At 44.0% G+C, this 17,757-nt stretch overlaps 1 protein-coding gene across 7 annotated transcripts in view; it reads left to right on the forward strand.

Moving 5' to 3' along the window:
- The window catches only part of LOC115193998 (sorbin and SH3 domain-containing protein 1), a 69,649-nt gene that overhangs the window by 20,654 nt on the left and 31,238 nt on the right, over positions 1–17,757 (forward strand). For 6 of the 7 annotated variants that reach the window (XM_029753210.1, XM_029753215.1, XM_029753209.1 and 3 more), the window contains 8 exons: positions 2,249–2,371; positions 3,438–3,547; positions 3,863–4,010; positions 4,923–5,077; positions 5,740–5,800; positions 5,968–6,045; positions 10,463–10,498; positions 12,609–12,705. In XM_029753210.1, the coding sequence (XP_029609070.1) occupies positions 2,249–2,371; positions 3,438–3,547; positions 3,863–4,010; positions 4,923–5,077; positions 5,740–5,800; positions 5,968–6,045; positions 10,463–10,498; positions 12,609–12,705 (808 nt within the window). The remainder of the gene's footprint in view (positions 1–2,248; positions 2,372–3,437; positions 3,548–3,862; positions 4,011–4,922; positions 5,078–5,739; positions 5,801–5,967; positions 6,046–10,462; positions 10,499–12,608; positions 12,706–17,757) is intronic. The other variant, XM_029753212.1, reaches the window with a different exon arrangement.

Raw genomic sequence — 17,757 nt, forward strand, 5'->3', positions numbered from 1 at the left:
TAAGATGCAATAGATAGTATCAAATACAGTATATACACTACCGTTCAAAACTTTGGGGTCACTTAGAAATGTCCTTGTTTTTGAAAGAAAAGCTAGTTTTTTTTGTCCATTAAAATAACATGAAATTGATCAGAAATACAGTGTAGACATTGTTAATGTTGTAAATGACTATTGTAGCTGAAAACGGTAGATTTTTAATGGAATATCTACAGAGGCCCATTATCAGCAACCATCACTCCTGTGTTCCAATGGCACGTTGTGTTAGCTAATCCAAGTTTATCATTTTAAAAGGCTAATTGATCATTAGAAAATCCTTTTGCAATTATGTTAGCACAGCTGAAAACTAGAAGGCCAGCATCCCGGAGTCGCCTCCTGTCTCGACTTCCGCCGAAGTCGGTCCCTGTCCTTGCTCGGGCGGCGTTCGGCGGTCGACGTCACCGGCCTTTTAGCCATCCACCTTTTTCCTTTTGTTTTGTCATTGTTGTACACACCTGGTTTCAATTCCCCAATTACATGTTCATTATTTAACCCTCTGTTTTCCCCATGGTGTTTGTGCGTGTTTGTTTGTTGTTAAGTGGTCGGTATTTCTGTGAGCTGTTGTGTTTCCCAGCGTGGAATATATTGTTGGTTTATTTTCGAGTAAAGTTACATTTTTACTCAGTTCTGTGTCCTGCGCCTGACTTCGTCCGACCCGCCACACACTGACACTTGACACCTCTTCACTGTTGACGTTGAGACTGATGTTTTGCGGGTACTATTTAATGAAGCTGCCAAACTAGACACTCTAATGTACTTGTCCTCTTTCTCAGTTGTGTACCGGGGCCTCCCACTCCTCTTTCTATTCTGGTTAGAGCCAGTTTGCACTGTTCTGTGAAGGGAGTAGTACACAGCGTTGTATGAGATCGTCAGTTTCTTGGCAAATTCTCGCATGGAATAGCCTTAATTTCTCAGAACAAGAATAGACTGAGGAGTTTCAGAAGAAAGTCTTTGTTTCTGGCCATTTTGAGCCTGTAATTGAACCTACAAATGCCGATGCTCCAGATACTCAACTAGTCTAAAGAAGGACAGTTTTAATTGCTTCTTTAAATAGCACAACAGTTTTCAGCTGTGCTAACATAATTGCAAAAGTGTTTTGTAATGATCATTTAGCCTTTTAAGATGATGAACTTGGATTAGCTAACACAACGTGCCATTGGAACACAGGAGTGATGGTTGCTGATAATGGGCCCCTGTACGCCTATGTAGATATTCCATTAAAAATCTGCCGTTTCCAGCTACAATAGTCATTTACAACATTAACAATGTCTACACTGCATTTCTGATCAATTTGATGTTATTTTAATGGACAATTGTTTTTGCTAAGTCACCCCAAAATTTTGAACAGTAGTGTACATATGAGATGAGTAATGAAAGATATGTAAACATGATTAAAGTGGCATTATTAAAGTGACTAGTGTTCCATTTATTAAAGTGGCCAATGATTTCAGCAGCCTCTCTTTGGTAGTGATGGCTGTTTAACAGTCTGATGGCCTTGAGATAGAAGCTGTTTTTCAGTCTCTCGGTCCCAGATTTGATGCACCTGTACTGACCTCGCCTTCTGGATGGTAGCGTGGTGAACAGGCAGTGGCTCGGGTGGTTGTTGTCCTTGATGATCTTTTTGGCCTTCCTGTGACATCGGGTGCTGTAGGTGTCCTGGAGGGCAAATAGTTTGCCCCCGGTGATGCGTTGTGCAGACCGCACCACCCTCTGGAGAACCCTGCGGTTGTGGGCGGTGCAGTTGCCGTACCAGGCGGTGATACAGCTCGACAGGATGCTCTCAATTGTGCATCTGTAGAAATTTGTGAGGGTTTTAGGTGACAAGCCAAATTTCTTCAGCCTCCTGAGGTTGAAGAGGCGCTGTTGCGCCTTCTTCACCACACTGTCTGTGTGGGTGGACCATTTCTGTTTGTCTAATGGTGTTAGTGTGTAATTAATTATATGGATGAGGGGAGTATTAAAGTGTTGGCCTGGATTTGACATTTACATTCTATTTTTATAATTTGGGGCGTGAAGTAACATGGATTCCCTCAGGACCCGAGGCAATAGAACTGTGTCTCATGGTGATTATTGAAGCTCACTCTGAGAATAGAGTCAAACAATGTGTGTCTGTGAGGATGTTTCACACATATTTTGCCTCTGAACAATGAGTGACTTTGAAGATCCAATGAAAGTCTGGTGCTAACATCATTGTGTGTACCTGTCTATCTAGCTATAGAGCTGGACCCTACAAGGGTGTGTAAAGGGAAGGGGGTCGTGACTCTGAGGGCCACTCTGGTCCACATAGACGACGAGGACTGCGTCAGTGAAGAATCGAATGTTGACACAGCACCAAGTAAGTCAAAGAGAATGCTGAAGCTGCTCTCTAAAATCTTAGATTTTACAGCATATGTACATATGTGCAGTAGATCTAATATCTCTGGTATTATGTAGAGTTTTCCTTCTAATACAGAGTCGAGTGAAATGCCAGCATAGCTCTGTGAAAGGGACAAGTTAGAGGCCAGATGTATAGCTGGAGTAATATAGCTGATGAGGCAAACTGGAAGGAAATGTTCCCGTTAACAAAATAGCACATTGTAATATCTTGATTATGTCATAGTATGAATCACTAGCAATAATGACTATTTAGTCATTTGTTTTGCTATCTTGATGCATATGGAGGAAAATCCCCTGTATTGCCAAGCTTTTCTGTTCACAGAAGTCTTAAAATCCTTGAGATACTGTACTTCAAGTACAGCTGGACTCACTTATGCACATATTTCTGTTGTTTTGATATTAAAGTGAGATAACTTGTCACATTTGAAAGTGTGTTTATATTTGGTTGCCCAGCACAACAGAGAATCGTTGACAATGATTGCTCATATTTTCCTGTGTTTTGTCAAAAAAAAAACGTTCGTTTGGACCTGCCCACGCTGCACTTTGGAAACAGGGCCTTGACTGTGAACTTGTTTGTTGCATTCAGCACGTTACAACTGGGCTTTAAACTGCCCAAGGCTTTTGGGGAGATGCTTTATTGTTGGTGCGACTGAATATAAAGGCCATTGGAACAAACAGCCTTTACAGACCACTGAATAGGCGCCTTGTTCTGATGACAAAGTTCACAGATTGTGGGAGAATCATTGGGTTTCTTTCTCCATGGAGATATTAGCATCTCTGTCCGGGAAAAAGCGCTATAGGAAGCGTTTGGTCACCGCAAGATCAGCCAGAGATTTATTCAATTGAGGATGAATTGTTTCCTGTTTGTAGTTTAGTGTTAATCTCTGAAACGTGTTAATTGCCAAGAGACAAAGATTGCCGAGAGTACAGTGGTTTGTTTGTGTATCTTTCAGTATTGTTAGGTTTCTGGTCGTCTTGCACTGTTATTCACTGGCCAAACTGAGATTGTTTTGGGATCATTTCAGGTGGTTGGATCGGCCAGATCAATGGAGACTGCTCTCAAACGGGATTGGCTGATGGAGGCTTCTACGACATCACAGCTGATTTACCTACAGTCAACAGAACTCAAGCCCAGGTGCGTTTTTATCTAACATTTTTGTTAATTCCCCCTATTTTGGGCATTTATGGGATAATACATTTGATAATTGCATGCTTGTTTTAATGTGAATAAAACCACATTTCAGTGTGATTTAAATAGCCGTATTTGGTGTATTTTTGCTGTTTATTATGTGTCAATTGAAGTTATTGCCTAAAAGCTGTGTTTTTCTTAGCAAACCAGAATATGTTCCTGCTCAACTACTCTCAACTACTCCAGTTTATTATTATTATCAAAAATGTATATATAATAGAGGAACGGCATCACTCACAAGTGTTATTCACTCATTACCAGGGAAGTTCACCTTTGAAGACAGAAGAACCCCAGATTCCTGCCTCTTTTGACATTCAGAACTATATATCGTCGACAAAGGCCACCTCTGCCTACCCATCCACCACTAACACTGTCAACCCAACCATAGTTCTGCTACAACACAACAGAGGTAAGCACCCCTGATTCTGGGTAGTTCCGTATGTGGGTTACGGATGAAATTGCCATGAAATCCGTTGACCACACTGTGAAGTGTGGACTAAATTCTGAATGTAGGTGTCTGGAATAGAGAGTCAAGTGAGACTGGCTGGAAGGCTGATTGGGCTTTTACTGTATGTTTGCCAGCATGGATTGACCAGCTCAAAGCAGCTCAGACTTGACCCCTTTGATTAGCATTGTTTCATTGTCCTTTGTCCATCTCTGTCCTCTCCTCACAACAGAGCAACAAAAGCAGCTTTCTAATATGGAAGGTATGCGCTGGGGTCTTGTGTCTTGTCCGCTGCTTCCTCTTTTCAATCTTAGTTCCTGCTGCTGGCGGGACAGCATTTAGTTTCATTACCTGATAATATGGTCGATTTAGCTAATTTGTTGGTTGAAAATCGTCCCTACCTGTTTCAGTCCATTTTCTTCTGTGTAGTGTCGAATGAGCAGGATCCATCTACTACCTTCACCCTTTACTGCCTGAATGGTGCCTAAATATGCTTGCTGTCAGCCTCATGTCGGCCCAATGTGACTTATTTTCATGCTCCTGCTCTGAGATAGTGGATCATTTCTCATACTTACATAAGAAGAGTACTTCATAACAATACCAAGCTATCTTATAAATTACTGCACTTATTATATGTTTTGGGGGGGGTTACATTTTTCATTGTAAAGCATTTTGTAATTCGTTATCTCAATTGCTGTGGTATTTTTGTGTCATCTGTTTATCATGTTTTACCATTGAAATGACTGTATATCGTTTGCATAGTCTGCTTGTGGATCATATGGGGTACGTAGAGCTATTTGCCAGGACAGATTTTAACTGGTAGGACCCACTGTAGCACTTCTCTTCCCTTTGACACAGCAATGTTGGCTTTTTCAGACCCCACCCCAGAGAGGGACAAATCGCCTGATCCAGGACCTGTAGTTGGAACAGAGAGAGAACTGAGACAACACCCAGATATGGACGGCAAGAGGATGAGGTACTCTCAATCCCACATCTTGGGCCCACTGAACCAGCCCATCGTGCCAGTACGGGTAAGAAAACAATAGGAAGTTACTGTATAAAGAGAGGAGAGTAGCCTGCCTGGTCCCAGATCTGTTTGAGCTGTATAGCCAACTCCTATGGTCGTGGTCATGCCAAACAATGACTACAACCATAGGAGTTAGTTATACAGCACAAACAGATCTGGAATCAGGCTAAGAAGACACACCTATGAGTGTACAGTCCAGATGTTATGAGTTGTGCGTAATAGTGTAAGTCCCTTTCTTTTTCTTGTGCCTTTTTTAAATAATCTGTAGCCTTTTAATTATTCTTTTATTTAACCTTTATTTAACTAGGCAAGTCAGGTAAGAACAAATTCTTATTTACATTGACGGCCTACCCCAGCCAAACCCTAACCCGGACGACGCTGGGCCAATTGTGCAGCGCCCTATGGGACTCCCAATCATTGTGATACAGCCTGAAATCAAACCAGGTTCAGTAGTGACGCCTCTAGCACTGAACTGCAGTGCCTTAGACAGCTGTGCCACTCGGGAGCCCCCTTCACAGGGCATTTTTCATTTAATGCTTAGCTAGGGACTACAGTGTTGAAAAAACGATATGAATGGATTGCCAAATGCCAATCCATTTATATATTTTTGTCAGAACCCCTGTTTGTTTTTAAATATGTTAAAAAACATGAATATGTTTTTTTCAGAACACAGATAAGTCCAAGGACTGGTACAAGAACATGTTTAAAAAGATACACAGAATTCCAGGTAAGGGGATCATGACAAAAATCGAACTCACTGTTCTCATGTGTGTGTTTGATTTGATGTTGACCCACGTGTCTGTTGTTTCTGTCAAGCCGTTGTCGTTGTGAGTCTGTGAGTGTGTTCGTTGTTGTCACGTTGTGTGTGTTTTTTGTCTCCGTTGCCTCGCTCAGAACCTGTTGAGGAAAACCCATATCGCCCCACCTACATATTCCCTGAATCCTATGATCCTATGCAGATGAAAACAACAGGTACCCAATAGCAATCATGGCTCCACTTCCTGACTTTACTAATCATGAATAATCCCTTCATTATAATGCCCTTATGACTGTGTTGACTCTCCTTTTGTTACTTACCATTGCCTTGATAGAATTGAGAACGGGTCAGTAATTGGAGCACTGGTTTGCTCAGTAAAACTAAGAGTGAGAGTAATACAAGACTACGCCATGAATTCGCTTGAACTAATGTTTAACATGAATACCGTTTTGCATTACCTAATTCATGGACCATATATTGTAAGCTCTGCTCATCTTTTAATATGAATATCCTCATGAACAGACATTTCCTGGCCTTTCAATTCTTCCTGATCAAAAGATGCAGTACTGGAGATAGATTAGGAACATTTGAGACACTAGATCAGTGATGGGCAACTGGCAGCCCTTTTTTGTAGGCCCGTGGATCAATTTAAAATGGAACTCAATCAGGGTCCCAACTTACATTGGTTTGTACGTCACTTTCACTCAGATATCATATTAACATGGCATAAGTCAAGGCAAAATGTGTAGAATTGCAGGAAATTAGCTGTAAAACTGCAATTTTTCTCTCCGCCCCATGGCAAAATCAGTAGAATCGCATGTAATGAATTACAAAATTGCTAAATTTTCTCTTAGCCCCTTTGCAAAATGTGTCGAATTTGCAGGAAAGTAATTCTAAAACGTAATATTTTTCTCTCCACTGTCAAGAGGGGGGCCGCTAAAATGTTTTGCCCGTAAGGTGGGTGTGGCCCCCCCCAACAAAAATGTGCTTAGGGCCCCCAAAACCCTAAGGCAGGCTCTGACTGCATGTGTAGGTAAGGATGTGGGTGCGCAGAACCGTGAGCCACTGCGGCCCCTCATGATGAGTTCAGATTTTTTGTGGCCCCTACCCCCAATAAAGTTGCCCATCCCTGCACTAGATGGCGCTCAAGTGCTATGTATTACAACAACTAAGCATGACAGAGAGGCCCTGTATGTACTATACAGGCGGTAGTAGATCACACTGTCTGTGTTCCATGTACAGTATATCAGCATTTTTACACTACACTAGATGTAAACCGGTCTAGTTGGTGCAAAGCCCTCTATTTGTGTGTGCATGTGTATTCACTTATTCTGTATTCTGTATGAAATCATAGTTATTTAGCTGTTTGTACTATCTAACAGTTGACAGTTGTTTTTAAATCATGAATGTCAAGCATGTCTAATGTAGGCCTACATTCCTTTGCATGCAGTTTTGTACAGTATACACTGAATAAACAAAACATTAGGAACTGCTCTATCCATGACATAGACTGACCAGGGGAAGGCTATGATACCTTATTGTTGTCGCTCGTTAAATCCACATCAATCAGTGTCGATGAAGTGGAGACGTGGATTGTGTATGTGTGCCATTCCGAGGGTGAATGGGTAAGACAAAAGATTTAAAGTGCCTCTGAATGAGGTATGGAAGTAGGTGCCAGGCGCACCGGTTTGTGTCAAGAACTGCAACGCTGCAGGGTTTTTCATGCTCAACAGTTTCCCATGTGTATTAAGAATGGTCCACCACCCAAAGACTCAGCTAACTTGACACAACCGTGGGAAGCGTTGGAGTCAACATGGGCCAGCATCCCAACTCAAAATTAGGAAAGTGTTCCTTATGTTTGGTATACTCAGTGTATGTGCTGTGTACAGATCTACTTATTTTCCCTTTGTTTCTGCTCATGTCTGCTCCCAAGCAACCTGATGTCTGGTTATTTACTGAGTCAATCAATTTATCAATCGATCAATAAATCGAATAATTGATCAAAGAAAGTGTGTACGAAAATTGTACGCTATTCCAAGATTTCCAAGAACAGCATTACTTATTCATGAAGATATGTTATGCTTCTTCCAAAGTGCTTTGACTGACAACCTCTGAAAAGCACTCTGTTTACGGTGTGTTTGAAGAAATGTATAGCTAACCTGATGGAGTAAAGGACATACTGTACTGTGCAATTACAGAGGAGGAAGAGACGCTTACTGTGCCCTTTGAAGAGCTGTACCCGGCCCTGTAGCCTTATATTTGGAGATATTATATACGGCTCTGGCTGCACCCTGTGTTACAGCAGAAATGCATGGAATACATACAGTTGAAGTCGGATGTTTACATACACTTAGGTTTGAGTCATTAAAACTCGTTTTTTCAACCACTCCACAAATTTCTTGTTAACAAACTATAGTTTTGGCAAGTCAGGAATTGTGAAAAACGGAGTTTAAATGTATTTGGCTAAGGTGTATGTAAACTTCCGACTTCAACTGTATACATTTAAACTCCGTTTTTCACAATTCCTGACATTTAATCCTAGTAACAATTCCCTGTCTTAGGTCAGTTAGGATCACCACTTTATTTTAAGAATGTGAAATGTCAGAATAATAGTAGAGAGAATTATTTATTTCAGCTTTTATTTCTTTCATCACATTTCCAGTGGGTCAGAAGTTTACATACAGTCAATGGTAGAATTGCCTTTAAATTGTTTAACTTGGGCCAAATGTTTTGGGTAGCCTTCCACAAGCTTCCCACAATAAGTTGGGTGAATTTTGGCCCATTCCTCCTGACAGAGCTGGTGTAACTGAGTCAGGTTTGTAGGCCTCCTTGTTGCCCACGCTTTTTCAGTTCTGCCCACACATTTTCTATAAGATTGAGGTCAGGGCTTTGTGATGGCCACTCCAATACCTTGACTTTGTTGTCCTTAAGCCATTTTGCCACAACTTTGTAAGCATGCTTGGGGTCATTGTCCATTTGGAAGACTCAATTGCGACCAAGCTTTAACTTCCTGACTGATGTCTTGAGATGTTGCTTCAATATATCCACATAATTTTCCGTCCTCATGATGTCATGTATTTTGTGAAATGCACCAGTCCTTCCTGCAGCGAAGCACCCCCACAACATGATGCTGCCAACCCCGTGCTTCACAGTTGGGATGGTGTTCTTCGGCTTGCAAGCCTCCCCATTTTTCCTCCAAACATAACGATGGTCATTATGGCCAAACAGTTCTATTTTAGTTTCATCAGACCAGAGGACATTTCTCCAAAAAGTATGATCTTTGTCCCCATGTGCAGTTGCAAACCGTAGTCTGGCTTTTTTATGGGGGTTTTGGAACAGTGGCTTCTTCCTTGCTGAGCGGCTTTCAGGTTATGTCGATATAGGACTCGTTTTACTGTGGATATAGATACTTTTGTATCTGTTTCCTCCAGCATCTTCACAAGGTCCTTTGCTGTTATTCTGGGATTGATTTGCACTTTTCACACCAAAGTACGTTCATCTCTAGGAGACAGAGCGCGTCTCCTTCCTGAGCAGTATGACAGCTGCGTGGTCCCATGGTGTTTATACTTGTGTACTATTGTTTGTACAGATGAACATGGTACCTTCAGGCCTTTGGAAATTGCTCACAAGGATGAACCAGACTTGTGGAGGTCTACAATTTCTTTTCTGAGGTCTTGGCTGATTTCGTTTGATTTTCCCATGATGTCAAGCAAAGAGGCACTGAGTTTGAAGGTAGGCCTTGAAATACATCCACAGGTACATCTCCAATTGACTCAACTGATGTCAATTAGCCTATCAGAAGCTTCTAAAGCCATGACATCATTTTCTGGAATTTTCCAAGCTGTTTAAAGTCACAGTCAACTTAGTGTATGTAAACTTCTGACCCACTGGAATTTCGATACAGTGAATTATAAGTGAAATAATCTGTCTGTAAACAATTGTTGGAAAAATTACTTGTGTCACGCACAAAGTAGATGTCCTTACCGACTTGCCAAAACTATAGTTTGTTAACAAGAAATTTGTGGAGTGGTTGAAAAACTAGTTTTAATGACTCCAACATAAGTGTATGTTAACTTCCGACTTCAACTGTATGTCAGCATAATGTATTTGAATTAACAATGAATATTGATTTTCAGGCATCGTGATTAGATGTTTTTTAAAAACTATGGACCCTCCTGGAAAGCTATTGTTGTAGATGCAGGCTATAACATGTCTTTTTGGTCTACATTTAAAAAACATTTAATTGCTACTATTAATCTCACTTCTGTTTTAGATATCTTCGACGATGCGTTAAGGTGTCTGTCTTGAACAGTTGATGAATGTAGTAAACACATACTTGACCTTGCCATTCTACAAATTCACTGCTTGTAACATTGCTATAGTAAGCAGTTCACAGAATTCTGTCGTTATAGTGTGGCACTGCTGCTATCAAAGCGACCTCTACTGGTTGTACTGAGGATCTAAATATGTAGCACAACTATATCAAGCCTATTAACAGACAATAGATGGGGTCATCCACCCTTGGTTAACGTTGCATAGCAAAGACGTATACAAGTGGAACTGCCAGTGGAGCAGGCTCGTATGTGCATGTTTATAGTCTATTTATAATAATGATGTTTCTCTCTGTTACAGATGACGGTCACTCCCCCTATGGTTATGTGGAAGATGGTGCGTTTTGTCATCCTCTTAGATTCAGAAATTAATCATAATAATTTATTTAACTTGTATAGCGCTTTTTATTACAGAAAATAATCTCAAAGTGCATTAAAAAGCAAAAAACAAACAAACGACACATTTATATTGAGATGGTAGAGATTGAGATTGAATGTCTCTATATGACTTTGGATGAAAGGCTGGGAGTTGAGGCAATTTGGATTGGATATTCTCTCTCTCTCTCTATATATATATATATATAGTATCTCACAAAAGTAGGTACACCCCTCACATTTTTGTAAATATTTGAGTATATCTTTTCATGTGACAACACTGAGGAAATGACACTTTGCTACAATGTAAAGTAGTGAGTGTACAGCTTGTATAACAGTGTAAATTTGCTGTCCCCTCAAAATAACACAACACACAGCCATTAATGTCTAAACCGCTGGCAACAAAAGTGAGTACACCCCTAAGTGAAAATGTCCAAATTGGGCCCAAAGTGTCAATATTTTGTGTGGCCACCATCATTTTCCAGCACTGCCTTAACCCTCTTGGGCATGGAGTTCACCAGAGCTTCACAGGTTGCCACTGGAGTCCTCTTCCACTCCTCCATGACGACATCATGGAGCTGGTGGATGTTAGAGACCTTGCACTCCTCCACCTTCCGTATGAGGATGCCCCACAGATGCTCAATAGGGTTTAGGTCTGGAGACATGCTTGGCCAGTCCATCACCTTTACCCTCAGCTTCTTTATAGCAAGGCAGTGGTCGTCTTGGAGGTGTGTTTGGGGTCATTATGATGTTGGAATACTGCCCTGAGGCCCAGTCTCCAAAGGGAGGGGATCATGCTCTGCTTCAGTATGTCACAGTACATGTTGGCATTCATGGTTCCCTCAATGAACTGTAGCTCCCCAGTGCCGGCAGCACTCATGCAGCCCCAGACCATGACACTCCCACCACCATGCTTGACTGTAGGCAAGACACACTTGTCTTTGTACTCCTCACCTGGTTGCCGCCACACACGCTTGACACCATCTGAACCAAATAAGTTTTTCTTGGTCTCATCAGACCACAGGACATGGTTTCAGTAATCCATGTCCTTAGTCTGCTTGTCTTCAGCAAACTGTTTGCGGGCTTTTTTGTGCATCATCTTTAGAAGAGGCTTCCTTCTGGGATGACAGCCATGCAGACCAATTTGATGCAGTGTGCGGCGTATGGTCTGAGCACTGACAGGCTGACCCCCCACCCCTTCAACCTCTGCAGCAATGCTGGCAGCACTCATACGTCTATTTCCCAAAGACAACCTCTGGATATGACGCTGAGCACGTGCACTCAACTTCTTTGGTCGACCATGGCGCGGCCTGTTCTGAGTGGAACCTGTCCTGTTAAACCGCTGTATGGTCTTGGCCACCATGCTGCAGCTCAGTTTCAGGGTCTTGGCAATCTTCTTATAGCCCAGGCTATCTTTATGTAGAGCAACAATTCTTTTTTTCAGATCCTCAGAGAGTTCTTTGCCATGAGGTGCCATGTTGAACTTCCAGTGACCAGTCAGTTTGAGGGAGTGTGAGAGCGATGACACCAAATTTAACACACCTGCTTCCCATTCACACCTGAGACCTTGTAACACTAACGAGTCACATGACACCGGGGAGGGAAAATGACTAATTGGGCCCAATTTGGACATTTTCACTTAGGGGTGTACTCACTTTTGTTGCCAGCGGTTTAGACATTAATGGCTGTGTGTTGAGTTATTTTGAGGGGACAGCAAATTTACACTGTTATACAAGCTGTACACTCACTACTTTACATTGTAGCAAAGTGTCATTTCTTCAGTGTTGTCACATGAAAAGATATACTCAAATATTTACAAAAATGTGAGGGGTGTACTCACTTTTGTGAGATACTATATATATATATATATATATATATATATATAATAGAATATCTATAATGTGATCTCAATAGCATGATTTTTGGATCTTGTTTAAATTGACTGTACAATCAAATTGTGAGAACGAGCCCCTACACGAAGACTTTAGACACTGAGAAAGATTTCAGTTTAAGCAAAACATTACAAGCCGCTTTCAGAGCAGGGTCTGATGTTCTTTTGTGTTTATTTTCAGTGAAAGCGGTCCCACGATCAAAAAGTGCTGCTGAAGTTGACCATAGGTCGTCTATGCCTGTGCCAACACGGTCCTCTTCCCTCAAACCTGCCAAAAGGTAAGTCCTTTTCTATTGCCGTTCCTTTAAATATGGACAGTAGTATAGTGTGTCCTCGAAGACCTCTTAACCCAATGAACTTACTCTTCCTTATAAATGAATTGCCTTTGCCGAGCTGTTCACAAGGGGATGCATTTTTGGTAGCACTTTTAGATGAGGGACTGTAATAAGAGGAATACGATTATATTCATTTTAGCTAACATGTTTGGTGTGGTACTGAAAATGTAATCACGTAAAATGTAACCTACACACTTGACTACACACTTGTCATGGATTCAAGTATTCTACTTTTCTGGTTATATTTGATTTTTTTTCAGGAATCAGAAGGGCATCTACAGTAGATGGGTACAGAGCAGTAGGAACAGTACTTTGTTCCTCACCTTTGACATTGACTCATGCTAACCTCATGGTTACCTTGTCCCCAGTTAGGTCCTGTCTAACCTCTACTACCTCCTGTGCTTGTCACACTAGATGTGATTAGACAACCTCCTCGCCCCTCCCCTTAAATGCTAGTTCTGGCAAAGAAAATCCACTCTCTAAGGCAGGGATCATAAACTAGATTCAGCCGCGGGCCGATTTTTTTCTTCAGCAGATGGCCAGGGGGCCGGAACATAATTACAAATAATTTGTTGACTGCACTTTGAACACAAGAAGCCAAACAGATATAATATTTGACAAAAACATAATAATTTCAAAACTTATTTTCATTTGTATACGATCACATATATGTCTCTATTATACGTGGTAATATTTTGGAACAGATTTCCAAAATTAAAATCACTTGGAGCTGATTTGCTGGTGTTTTAAATGTATATATTGTTTTTATATTCTTTTTTTTTGGGGCTCAGAAAACTTGTGGGGTCAAATTTGCTGCTCTAAAGCGTGTGGAGGAATGAGTGATGAAGAGAAAGAAGGAAGACAGGTGATGGAGGATAAACTGTTGCTCACGGAAGCTGCAGATGGCATGCCATATTAGCTCAAGCCCTTTCCTTGGTGTATACAGTGCTTCGACTTTTTCAAAAAAATTTACGTTACAGACTTATTTTAAAATGGATTCCCCCCCCCAAAAAAATTCTCATCAATCTACACACAATACCCCATAATGACAAGTCAAAAACTGTTTTTTAGACATTTTTGCAAATATATTACAAATAAAAACCGGAAATATCACATTTACATAAGTATCCAGAGCCTTTACTCAGTACTTTGTGTGAAGCACCTTTGACAGCGATTACAGCCTTGAGTCTTCTTGGATATGACGCTACAGGCTTGGCACAGCTGTATTTCGGGAGTTTCTCCCATTCTTCTCTGCAGATCCTCTCATGCTCTGTCAGTTTGGATGGCGAGAGTCGCTGGACAGCTATTTTCTGGTCTCTCCAGAGATGTTCAATCGGGTTCAAGTCCAGGCTCTGGCTGGGCCACTCAAGGACATTCAGAGACTTGTCCCGAATCCACTCCTGCATTGTCTTGGCTGTGTGCTTAGGGTCGTTGTTCTGTTGGAAGGTGAACCTTCATCCCAGTCTGAGGTCCTGTGTGCTCTGGAGCAGGTTTTCATCAAGGATCTCTCTGTACTTTGCTTCGTTCGTCTTTCCCTCGATCCTGACTAGTCTCCCAGTCCCAGCCGCTGAAAAACATCCCCACAGCATGATGCTGCCACCACCATGCTTCACCGTAGGGATGGTACCAGGTTTCCTCCAGACGTGACACTTAGCATTCAGGACAAAGAGTTCAATCTTGGTTTCATCAGACCAGAGAATCTTGTTTCTCATGGTCTGAGTCCTTTAGGTTCCCATTGGCAAACTCCAAGCAGGCTGTCATGTGCCTTTTACTGAGGATTGGCTTTCGTCTGGCCACTCTACCATAAAGGCCTGATTGGTGGAGTGCTGCAGAGATGGTAATCCTTCTGCAAGGTTCTCCCATCTCCACAGAGGAACTCTGGAGCTCTGTCAGAGTGACCATCGGGTTCTTGGTCACCTCCCTGACCAAGGCCCTTCTCCCCCGATTGCTCAGTTTGTTCAGGCGGCCAGCTCTAGGAAGAGTCTTGGTGGTTCCAAACGTCTTCCATTTAAGAATGATGGAGGCCACTGTGTTCTTGAGGACTTTTAGTGCTGCAGAAATGTTTTGGTACCCTTCCCCAGATCTGTGCCCCGACACAATCCTGTCTCGGAGCTCTACGGACAATTCCTTCGACCTCATGGCTTGGTTTTTGCTCTGACATGTACTGTCAAATGTGGGACCTTATAAAGACAGGTGTTTGCCTTTCCAAATCAATACTTTCTGAATGCACTGTACATGTTACATCTAGTTACCTCTAGCGTGTAACCCTGCTGAGACTGCATTTGTGATGGCTATCCATTTGTGGAACACTCTCTGCTCTTTGACAATGACGTTTGCAACATTTTTCCCACTACGATAAGCAGTTTGATCCATAAGTAATGGGGGTAATAGCCTCCTGAGGCCTCCCCAAAAAGTGTAGATTCATTTTATTTATTTTATCACATTGTTACATAACATGCAGTAAGTGTTTGGGGTATAAAAAATCTTTTAACCAAGAAAACAATGTGAAAAAATATAGTTATTTATCTTTTATTGTACGTGTAAAATTAGGACGTAAATATGAAAAACGTGACATTACAGTACAGGGGGGGGTACAGGAGATTTGGGTACAGGAGATTTAAAAAATAGTGTGTCCTCGTGTAACGTTCGTCGCCTGGTGACGAGGAAGCGGACCAAAACGCAGCTGGGAGCGAACACATGTTTATTCAACACACTGGAATTAAACATGTACACAAAAATCAAGAAAAATGCCGATACGTTACGTGCTCAAACAAAGAGACAACACCCCACAAACAGCGTGGGGAAAACAGCAACTTAAATGTGATCCCAATCAGAGACAATTAGCGACAGCTGTCTCTGATTGGGAATCGACAGAACCCAACATAGAAATAACCCACCGAGAGCCTACACAAGGCTAAAACGTAAACCAAACACAAACCAAGGAAAAATACCTAACATGACACACCCTGACCCAATATACCCGAGTTCACCTGGTCAGGGCGTGACAGAACCCCCCCCCCCCCATTAGGGGGGGGACCTGGGTGGGCGCCTCACCCTCGGTGGAGGCTCTGGCCCCGGGCGTGTTCTTTCCCCCGCCTTCACCTTAACCCTACCCCTCTGGCCCGGACTGGACCACTGTGGAGCGGCATGCTCAGGCTCCGGAGCGGAGCCGTCGACCGGAACAGGATTGGGCACCGGTGGACCGGACACGGGCCGTGCCGGACTGTGGACACGCACCGTGGGCTTGGTGCGGGGAACAGGAACGGGCCGGACAGGACTGTGGACACGCACCGTGGGCTTGGTGCGGGGAACAGGGACGGGCCGGACAGGACTGTGGACACGCACCGTGGGCTTGGTGCGGGGAACAGGGATGGGCCGGACAGGACTGGGGACACGCACCACTAACCTGGTGCGGGGAGCAGGGACGGGCCGGACAGGACTGGGGACACGCACCACTAACCTGGTGCGGGGAGCAGGAACGGGCCGGACAGGACTGGGGACACGCACCACTAGCCTGGTGCGGGGAGCAGGGACGGGCCGGACAGGACTGGGGACACGCACCACTAACCTGGTGCGGGGAGCAGGAATGGGCCGGACAGGACTGGGGACACGCACCACTAACCTGGTGCGGGGAGCAGGGACGGGCCGGACAGGACTGGGGACACGCACCACCAACCTGGTGCGGGGAGCAGGGACGGGCCGGACAGGACTGGGGACACGCACCACCAACCTGGTGCGGGGAGCAGGGACGGGCCGGACAGGACTGGGGACACGCACCACCAACCTGGTGCGGGGAGCAGGGACGGGCCAGACAGGACTGTGAACACGTACTGGTGACCTGAAGCGTGGAGCCGGTTTAGCCACTCGTCCTGGCTGGATGCCCATCCTAGCACGGCATGTGCTGGGCATGTCCACCGGACGCACCGGGCTGTGCGGGCGCACTGGCGACACAGCGCGCAACTCCGCTTCCCATGGCTTGGTGCGGGGAGCAGGGACGGGCCGGGCAGGACTGTGGACACGCACCGTGGGCTTGGTGCGGGGAACAGGAACGGGCCAGACAGGACTGTGAACACGCACTGGTGACCTGAAGTGTGGAGCCGGTTTAGCCACTCGTCCTGGCTGGATGCCCATCCTAGCACGGCATGTGCTGGGCATGTCCACCGGACGCACCGGGCTGTGCGGGCGCACTGGCGACACAGCGCGCAACTCCGCATACCATGGCTCCTCCTCCAGATCTTCCCTCTGCAGGTCCTCAATCAACTGCCTCATCTTCGTCTCTTCCTCCGCCGTCATCCCCCACGAGAGCAGTGGTCTGGGCTCTTCCTCTGCCCTTCCGGACCACCCCATTAGCCCCCCCCCAAAATTTTCTTGGGGGTGTTTTCCGGGCCTCCTCGACCGCCGCCTGCGACTCCGTCTACCGGCTGGCTTTACCTCCTCGACCTGGGAATCCTTCCGCCAGGGTCCTTTCCCCGACATGATCTCCTCCCAGGTCCAGAACTCCTTCCCCTCGTGAGCCCATCTCTCGCGCTCCTTATCCTCCCGCTGCTTGGTCCTGGTTCGGTGGGGTGTTCTGTAACGTTCGTCGCCTGGTGACGAGGAAGCGGACCAAAACGCAGCTGGGAGCGAACACATGTTTATTCAACACACTGGAATTAAACATGTACACAAAAATCAAGAAAAATGCCGATACGTTACGTGCTCAAACAAAGAGACAACACCCCACAAACAGCGTGGGGAAAACAGCAACTTAAATGTGATCCCAATCAGAGACAATTAGCGACAGCTGTCTCTGATTGGGAATCAACAGAACCCAACATAGAAATAACCCACCTAGAGCCTACACAAGGCTAAAACGTAAACCAAACACAAACCAAGGAAAAATACCTAACATGACACACCCTGACCCAATATACCCGAGTTCACCTGGTCAGGGCGTGACACCTCCAAATAGGACATTTCTTAATAAGCTCTTATTTAGCTCTTATTTAATGTGAA

This window comes from Salmo trutta, chromosome 5 (assembly GCF_901001165.1).
Source record: "Salmo trutta chromosome 5, fSalTru1.1, whole genome shotgun sequence".
Taxonomy (NCBI): Eukaryota; Metazoa; Chordata; class Actinopteri; order Salmoniformes; family Salmonidae; genus Salmo; species Salmo trutta.